Source organism: Schistocerca americana, chromosome 3, assembly GCF_021461395.2.
Source record: "Schistocerca americana isolate TAMUIC-IGC-003095 chromosome 3, iqSchAmer2.1, whole genome shotgun sequence".
Lineage (NCBI taxonomy): Eukaryota > Metazoa > Arthropoda > Insecta > Orthoptera > Acrididae > Schistocerca > Schistocerca americana.
In genome coordinates, this window is record NC_060121.1 from 249,793,632 (window position 1) to 249,803,805 (window position 10,174).

The window sequence follows — 10,174 nt, forward strand, 5'->3', positions numbered from 1 at the left end:
CACCACGAAGTAACAACGTTTTGCATCGGCACGTGGTAAGTGTCCCAGAATCCCAGTTGTTAATGAGCAAAGTGGTGTGGCACTCACCCGGGTAGTTGGGCGACTGGAGGCGGCACGTCTTGCGGTAGCACTCGTAGAAGTTCCTGGAACAGTAGGTGCCGGGCACGGCCTCGCCGCGCTCCAGCGGCGCCGCCACGCTGCCGAAGCGCACCACGGCGTCCTGGCGCGACACGAACTTGAAGCGCAGCCGGAAGGCGAACGGGTGGCTGGGCTGCATGGCGAGCAGGCGCAGCGACACCGTCACCGTCGACGTCTCGCTGTAGTAGACGGCGTGGCCCTGCGCGCCGCCGCACCACGACCCGCCCGTGAACGGCCGGCCCAGCTCCGACAGCTGCATGCTGCCGTCCGGGCAGCCGTCCAGCGCGGACTCCTCGAACCGGCCCACCGAGAACTGGTCGAAGATCAGCTGCAACACACGCGCCGCCCGCCACACTAGTCGCTTTCCCACACACCGACACCTCGACAAGGGACACAAAGCTGACAAGCTGGTGCACCACTCTGCTCTGACTGGCCCCAGACTGGGCACCAGATCACCTGCCGACTCCTCGACGCAGTCAACCGAGACTCGATCGACGGTCAGTTGAAACACACGTGATAGACACAGCTTCCCCACATCACCAGGGGCTAACAGACCAAAATACTGATGTACCACTCAGCCCTGACACCCAAATTCTGCATCTTGATGTACTGCATCACCAAGAATCTGCCAAAACCGGGTGGTAAAAAACTGCTTGGTAAGAAACGTAACAATTAATGATGAAACGTCTATCATTTCACATAACACTTCCCCGCAGCCTTCTCCTTCCTTTTTTATTGTATTTTCTTTCTTTTCCAGTCTGAGAAATTTAGCCACAAACTACACAGTTTACGACGGGCGTTCAATAAGTAATGCAATACATTTTTTATCTGAAAGCGGTTCGTTTCATTTAGGGTTCCAATATACACACAACAAAAACAGTTTTGCATCACCTCGGTTCCGAGAGTTCCGGAACCCGTACAGAAAATTCGATTAGAGATCACCATAAACATCATTTCCGCCCTTTTTATTGGTCATGAAAACGACACACTGCATGCGGTACCATCATACAGCGAGACCTTCAGAGGTGGTGGTTCAGATTGCTGTAAACACAGGTACCTCTAACACCCAGTAGCGCGTCCTCTTGCATTGCTGCATGACTGTATTCGTCGTGGCATACTATCCACAAGTTCATCAAGGCACTGTTCGTCTAGATTGTCCCACTCCTCAACGGCCATTCGGTGTAGATCCCTCAGAGTGGCTGGTGGGTCACGTCGTCCATAAACAGCGCTTTTCAATCTATCCCAGGCATGTTCTATATGGTTCATGTCTGGAGAATATGTTGGCCAATCTAGTCGAGCGATGTCGTTATCCTGAAGGAAGCCATTCACAAGATGTGCACGATGGGGGCGCCAATTGTCGTCCATGAAGACGAATGCCTCGCCAATATGATGCCGATATGTTTGCACCATCGGTCAGAGGATGGCATTCACGCATCGTGCAGCTGTTACAGCGTCTTCCGTGACCACCAGCGGCGTACGTCGGCCCCACATAACGCCACTACAGAACAGCTCCACTCGTTGGACAGAGTGTCTAAGGCGTTCAGTCTGACCGGGTTGCCTCCAAACAAATCTCCGACGATAGTCTGCTTGAAAGCATATGCCACATTCATCGGTGAATAGAACGTGATGTCAATCCTGAGCGGTCCATTCGGGATGCTGTTGGGCCCATCTTTACCGCGCTGCATGGCGTCTTGGTTGCAAATATGTACCTCGCCATGGACGTCGGAAGTGATGTTGCGCATCATGCAGCCTATTGCGCACAGTTTGAGCCGTAACACGACGTTCTGTGGCTGCACGAAATGCATTAGTCAACATGGTGGCGTTGGTGTCATGGTTCCTCCGAGCCATAATCCGTAGGTAGCGGTCATCCACTGCAGTAGTAGCCCTTGGGAGGCCTGACCGAGGCATGTCATTGGCAGTTCCTATGTATCTCCTCCATGTCCGAACAACATCGATTTGGTTCATTTCCAGACGCCTGGACACTTCCCTTGTTGAGAGCTCTTCCTATCACAAAGTAACAATGCGGGCGCGATCGAACCGCGGTATTGACCATCTAGACATGGTTGAACTACAGACAACACGAGCCATGTACCTCCTTCCTGGTGGATTGACTGGAACTGATCGACTGTCGGACGCGCTCCGTCTAATATGCGCTGCTCATGCAAGGTTGTTTACATCTTTGGGCGGGTTTATAGGCACCTCTGAACTGTCAAAGGGACTGTGTCTGTGATACAATATCCACAGTAAATGTCTATCTTCAGGAGTTCTGGGAACCGAAGTGATGGAAAACTTTTTTTCATGTGTGTACATTATTAGTCCCCGATCTTGTGATTACAGAACCTTTTTTTTTTTTTTTTTTTTTTGACATAATCTCTGTTCAATGCAACACCCTTACCTCACCTTACTGGCGAGGCCTTATTGCCCGCAAGGCACCACTGGTCGACGTGGTCGATCTCCGCATCATCCACGCACTGCTTCCTGCGAAGGGCATCCATCATTGGGCCAGACAGATGGAAGTCGGTGAATGCGCGATCAGGGCTGTTGGGCGGATGAGGAAAAACTGTCCACTCAAGTTTTGTGAGCTCCTCACGGGTGCATAGATTTTTCTGAGTCCTTGGGTTGTCATGGAGAGCGAGAGGGTATCACAACACATTTTCGAGTTTATCGTTGGACTATGAGGGAGGACATCAAACAAAATAAACCCTTCAGGGTCCCAGAAGACCGTCACCGACTGAGGGTACAGCTTTGAAGTTTTCTTCATAGGACAGGTAGTGCGGCCCTACTCTGAGGATTGCCGTCCCGGTTCCGGTTCGGAATGATGAACGCATGTTTCATCGCCTGTGACGATTTTCGACAGGAAATTGTCACGATCAGCCTCGTACCGCGCAAGCACTTCCGCATAGATGGTCCTTCATTACTCTTTACGGTCTTCTGTTAGGTGGCGAGTAATGAAACGGGCGTGCACCGTTGAGTACCCCAACTAGTGGACGAAGGTTTCACCATTACGAACAGAGACGAACAGTTGCGCAGCCAGTTGTTTCTTTGTGATACGTGGATCCCCTCGAATGACAGTGTCCGCTCGTTCCAATATTGAGGGAGTCACAGCTGTATGCTGTTGGCCTGCAAATTGTGCGTAAGAGTTTGCTGCGATGTTGACAAACGGCTCTCCCAGCAACTCGCCCACCTTTTGTTCCCTGCCAGATCTCGGTAGATATTCTGCAAGTGCCTATGAATATCTGCGACACTCTCATTTCCCGCCAAAAGAAACTCAACGACATCTCTCTGCGTGGAACATACGCCCGTTACAGACGGTATTTTGAGAGTGACATACAGTGCCGACACCTATCGGAACTTCATGAGACTATAGCGGCTGAAGCGGAAATATTCCACGATGGCCTACAGCAAATTCCGCATTTTTAAAGGAAACGGCGTGAAAAAATGTGTTCCATTACTTATTGAACGTCCCTCGTATAACAAATCCTTACACTCTTTCTAGACTCAACATGTTGCTCATTAGACAAGGATGATGATTTATTTTTTTCGGTCTAATACGTGGGAAGTTGTGGTACACAAAATGTAAACTGACATCAGCACCATATCCTGAAGTCAGCTGATGTCTGTAGTAAAACATCATGAAAAAATCTGCGTATAGGTGGTGCAGCGTGTGCAGTTACAACGAATGAACAGTGGAGCACTAGCCCCCTTTCACGTTACTAAATAACTTTCTAGTAAACATAATTGTAGATTAAGGATAAACCGAATGAGGTAGCACTACTTTAAAGTCTGGCCTTCTGTTCTGGGGGTGGAGGCTCCAATCATCGTCTGGCCATCCTAGTTTGAGTTTTACATGTTTTCCGCAGGTTACTACAGGAGAATGCGTAGACGGTTTCTACTGTAAGGCAATGGCCAATCATCCATCTCGCCCTTGTCGAACGAGACCTTTAAGCATGCAAATACCTGAATATAGCAATTACGTTATTTTTATTATTCTTAAATTGTAATACCACAACATGTCCAATATGCGGTCAAAAATAATAAACAGATGAATAAAATGGCTACTACTACCATTACGCCAACTTTTCTCTTACAGAATCACAATTTCAGCTCACCATTGCTGATCTGTGTATCTCCACAATCAATGAAGACTCGATACCCACCGAACTATAGCTGGCCAGTCTCCAACTTACCTGCACTTAGCACCACAACAGTGTCTCCTAAACGTAATCACAGATCGTACATCTAATACACCTGAAACTATCCGAAAAACACTGTGGCGGCATTTACTGTTTTATCATACAGTCCCAAAAGCAGCCCCTGTATATCCCACGTTACTAGTCCAACTATGCTCCACTGTCACTCTCTCCCAGTCTGAGAACGGGGAAATGATCAGCAGCGAAACTCAGAGCCACTATTAAATCATGCCATAACTGCATTACTATATGTAGAGCGCAAGAAGGACCACAAACAGCAAATGGTTGAATATCAGCAACAACAAAAAAATGGTTCAAATGGCTCTGAGCACTATGGGACTTAACATCTATGGTCATCAGTCCCCTAGAACTTAGAACTACTTAAATTTAACTAACCTAAGGACATCACACAACACCCAGTCATCACGAGGCAGAGAAAATCCCTGACCCCGCCGGGAATCGAACCCGGGCGTGGGAAACGAGAACGCTACCGCACGACCACGAACTGCGGACTCAGCAACAACACTAAGGACTCATACTCTACTGTTCTAGCAAGGGCTGGCCGAAGATTACCTGTCGTACATGAGGGCTCCGCTTGGGTCTTTCAATAAAAGGGCACCAGACCTGACACATAAATATACCGTACTGCGCCCGCGAGAACTAGTCCAAGCCTAGCCCCAGCACACAGAAATGAAACGCACAATTCCTGCGTTCTCCAGTACAACAAGGGTACCTCTAGTCACTTACAGAGCTACCAACGTACCAAGAAGTAGTGGAAGATCAGATGTTTCACACAGGAAGCATCTGATACATTAGTACCACAAAAAGGTCACTAGAAAAGACGTAAGATGTTTTCATTTCTAGAAAAATACCTAAGCATGTACGAGGTGTCGCTCCGTTCAGCAGTTACAACGTGGTATTGAAAAACCCCTGACATTTGTTAATAACACTAGTTAATTAGATCTTCGATCTTAATACACTCAGGTGTGACAGAAGTCATGGGATAGCGAGATGCACGTTTACAGGCGGCGCGTGCGTACGATTTACAGGGCAGTGCAATGGTGGAGCTGTCATTTGCACTCACGTGATTTGTGTGGTTTCCGATGTGATGATGGACGCACGACAGGAACTAACAGACTTGGAGCTAGACGCATGGGACGTTCCATTCCGCAAATCGTCAGGGAATTCATTATTCCAAGAGCCACAGTGTCAGAAGTGTGCAGAGAATACCAAATTTGAAGCCTTACCTCTCACCATGAGCAAAGCTCTGGGCCACGGCCTTCACTTAACGATCGAGGGAGGCGGTGTTTGCGTAGAGTTGTCAGTACTTACAGCCAAGCAACACTGCGTGAAATAACCGTAAAAATCTATGTGGAATGTACGACGAACGTATCCGTTAAGACAGTACGGCGAAATTTATCGTTAAGGGGAGGAACTTTTATGTCGAAGAGCAAAGGTGGAAGTGCCGTCGGAACTAAACAAAATTTCGATGTAGACCTCCACGCACGGTATGTCACAGGTCAGCCGGCTCGTCTGAAATCGAAACCGCTACGGCCGCAGGTTCGAATCCTGCTTCGGGCATGGATGTTTGTGATGTCCTTAGGTTAGTTACGTTTAAGTCGTTCTAAGTTCTAGGGGACTGCTGACCTCAGCTGTTAAGTCCCAAAGTGCTCAGAGGCATTTGAACCATTTTAAATCGAAACTGAGTTGACGTTAGCGAAGTCTGTAAGATTCTTTAGGAGTTGTACCTCGCTTAAGTTATTTGGACCATAACAAACAAAATCTCGGCCACTTGAAAAAAGTAGGGGTCTTTTCATCCATTTTTCGACTTAGTCGGTCAAGTAAAAATATTTATAGTTGATGGATCGAAATAAAAGTGGTACAACTCCTAGACAATTTAGTTAGCTTCGTCGGGAACAAAGAATCATGCCCATCGGTTCAGTAGATTCGAAGTTACCACACCACGCGATAAAAAAAAAGTCATTTCGAGAAAAACGCGTTTGAAGTTTTGACTACATATAAATGCAATATTATGCAAATTACGTTCCATTTGCTATTCCGGGTCCATTAACTAGTTCTTCCTCTTCCTCATAGAGGGCGTTCTGCTCGATCAGGGCCATCCTGCGCTACTCCAGAGCCGCTCCTACGGCCGGTGGCAAGCGGTTTTAGGCCGCTTGAATCCGGTGGCTGCCCGTGCTGAATACCCTTCGTTAAAGCTGCTCACTGCCAGGAAAGGCGCAGTTTCCACAGTCTTCGCATCAGAATGCAAATGCTTGGGTGCTAACGTCCAAACACACGCGTTCAAACTTTCATTTGAATTTTGTGTGTTCCCTCCAAAGCACCGGTACAATAACTCGTCCTCCGAAAGAAAAACCTGGTGTGTGAAAAAGGCCGATTTCATGCAGGTGCAATTTTTTGCTCAACCGCGAATAACAAACGTTTCCTTACCGTATTTGGAAAAACCGTTTCAGGGGTGGATTCTAAACACTTTTATGGATAGAACAACGCAATTCTAAAAAAATGATTTTTTGAACCAAAAGGTATCGGTTGCACCAAAGACGACTGGAAGACCGTGCCTGGTCAGATTAGTCCTTATATCAGTTTGTAAGAGTCGACAGTAGCGTCCCAGAATGGCTCAGATCTCAGGAAGCCATGGACCCAAGTTGTCAACAAGGTTCTGTGAAAGATGGTTGTGGCTCCATAATGGTGAGGGCTGTGCTTGCATGGAACGGACTGGGTCCTCTGGTCCAAATGAACCGATCATTGACTGGAAATGGTTATGGCCGGCTACCTGGAGACCATTTTCAGCCATTCGTGGACTTATGTTCCCGAACAATAATGCCCCATGTCACCGGGCAACAACTGCCACGATTAATTTGTAGAAGATTTTGGACAATTAGACCGAATGATTTGGCCACCCAGATCACCCGACATTACTCCCCTCGAATATTTATGGCATATAGACGAGAGGTCAGTTCGTGCACAGACAACACTTTCGCAATTATAGACGACTGTAGAGACAAGACAATATTTCTGCAGGAGACTTCCGGCGGCCTTGTGAGTTGATCCAATACGCCGGGCGAAAGTAAGTCCGGCATGATGTCAGAAGGTATCCTGTGTCTCTTGTCACTTCAGTGGTGATACTACAACGCTCAAAATGATTGTAGCCACAGTGAAAGTGAAATGTTGGTTCAGTTCTTGAAATGAATCCTAGAAGTGTTTGTCACATTGTTTAGTAGTTTCTAATATTGAAGTTTATATTCGGTGTAAACAAATTTCTTTTTTCTAAAAACACTTTTCTCACATTTGCCAGTCCACATTTTATATCCTCTCTACGTACACAATCGTGAGTTGTTTTCCTGCCCACATAACGAAAGGTACACAGGGTGTAAATTTTTTAAGTTGACAAACCAGAATAACTCTAAAAATAAGCTTCACACGAAAAAATGTGTAGAATCCAAAGCAGATTATTTTCGAGGGGGACATCTGCTGGTGCTAAAATTAGAATCTGATTCTGCAATGAAAGATGGGGGTTCCCATTTGAAATTTTAAAGTTGCCTCCCACCCCAACCCCAGGGGGCTGGGGTGGCCGCCTAATTTTTCGAGTTATTCTGGTTTGTCAACTTAAAATTTATACCCCGTGTACTACTCTACATTTTTTATTATATTCTCCCTGCTTCTGGTTTCGAATCTCAGAATATATGCTACTAATGTTACTTCCATGCAATTTTTTTTCTGGATTCTACAGCTGTTTGTAAAAATATTGCTGTATCGTTCTGTCCTTTACATAATAGTAACTTCTGTAAAGCCTAACAGATGGCTGCGTTACACTTAACCTGCTTGACTACCGTGTGTTTTGAAAAAGATATTAAGCTCTCTTTGTTTATATTTTGTTTTGAAATTAACTCTCATTTTTTTCAGTTATTTCTGATATAATGTTTCAAATGGGCACATGTTACTCTCAGCGTTCTGCGCCTGATAGGCGGCGCAACTAGTATTGTCCTCGTGACAGCAATGTAAGCCACTGAGCCGATGAGTCTAGTGTTGTTCCCAGCGGGGCACACGTGGCGACGGCTATAACGTATTATTTCACCTTTGACTTGAGCATAGCTGCTCTAAATTCTGACCACTGCTCTTCAGCAGTGTAATTTTACGCTAGTAACCTTTGTACGTCAGGAAAACTATCATCTGGGTAATGTGTTTTTTGTCATACCTAATTTTCTATGTATTATTTTATGGGATTTATCAAAATTTCATTCTGATGAAGACACCCCTAGTAAGTGTCGAAACCTATGTCAATGTACCTATCAACTGTGTTGACTGTATAATCCTATGTTCAAACTAGCATACGGTTGCTGATTAACAGCAATGTATAAAAGTGTAAGTATGTACCAGTTTTACATACCCATTCCTCATCTAATCCAATGCGCATAACCTCATTTTATTCTATTCCATTCCATTGGCGATGTTTTACTTTTTTTGACATTCATATTATAAACTTTTTTCAAGATTCTATCTATTACGTTCAACTGCTCTTCCAAGAACTTTACCGTCTCTCATAAAATTAAAATTTCATCGACACCCCAAAAAGTTGCTTATTAATTCTCCGTAAATCTTAATATTGGTATATTCATTTTATCTATTTGTTTGTTTACTCATTATTTCCTCTACGATTACTTTCCGGTTGTACGGCAGCACTAGAAACATGCGACGTAAACACCTAATTAATGGTACTGCTTAATAACAGCTCAGGGATAATAAACTTGCTTTCTCGTGGTGTCATAAAAACTTCTTCCTCGCGCAAAGAAAACCTACGTATGCGAGGGAAGACTTTTGGGTCTTTTCATATGGTATGTTGGATCCATTAAGATGTAACGCTGCTTAATGTGAGCAATACTTACACTACCAGATAAAATATGACTGCGCGCTACGGAATCGACAGTAAACTTTGTGGGTCAGTGTTTCGAATGTTTGTTTAATGTTGCTAGTCATACAGGTAATAGCCTGAACTACGGAGTTTATTGTTAAGGAGAACCAATGAATAATATTTACGCTACAGACTGTATATTCGCGTGAGTGGATACTCGTAATCATTGACAGGATGACGAAATAATTTGGCATGTTGGATGGTATATTTCGTGAACGTTAATGGGGAACCATAATTATTCGTCACAGAGTTTCAAAGTTTACTTGCTCTTAGCAGGAGCGTTGCTTCAGTACGTGCTCGGGGAAACATTCTGATTGTCACCCATTGCCCTGTTACGAGATTACAGCCGAAAGTAACCGAATTCCGCCACAAACGAGCAAGCCCCAAATTGCAATTCAATTCTGTGAAAGTTCCGCAGGCAATCAATGTGATTAACCAGTTAGGTAACTCTCAAGGCCTGCAAAGGGAAAATTAAACGTCGCATGTTGCCACAGGCGCTGCCGCTTATTAAGCTGTTTCCCTTACCTAAGATGGCATGCATCGTGCCACATTTTCTAAGCTATATCTCGCTGTTGTATGGAATTGTACGGTGACTTATAGAATTCGATTCCAAAATAAAGTAATTCATGAATATAATCAAGCGAAAAAACCAACGGAGAAATGCTCGTATCGGAGCAAGCAAAACAATGCGAATATGTTCCTGTTTATTTAAAAGACTCTGGCTGAAAAGTGGGATACCAGCTGTCTCATTCCACCTTCCTCAGCACCTTTAAAAATTTTGGCATGCGAACATATGAACACTTTTTTTAACATGCGTCTCATCTCAGATTACCATACGCTCCCCTAACCGTAACTCACTCACACCCATTAGTACATCTCTCTAAGTCGTTCATTCCCATGCACTCCCAGTTGTCGTTTC

At 45.2% G+C, this 10,174-nt stretch overlaps 1 protein-coding gene across 1 annotated transcript in view; it reads right to left on the reverse strand.

The window, feature by feature from the left end:
* LOC124606000 overlaps nt 1-9,796 on the reverse strand; it is a 177,384-nt gene extending 167,588 nt beyond the window's left edge. Inside the window, exons 1-2 of the mRNA XM_047137963.1 lie at nt 9,781-9,796; nt 88-684 (exon numbers count right to left, since the gene is read on the reverse strand). Coding sequence (XP_046993919.1) covers nt 88-684; nt 9,781-9,796 — 613 coding nt within the window. The remainder of the gene's footprint in view (nt 1-87; nt 685-9,780) is intronic.
* Between the last annotated feature and the right edge of the window lie 378 nt (nt 9,797-10,174).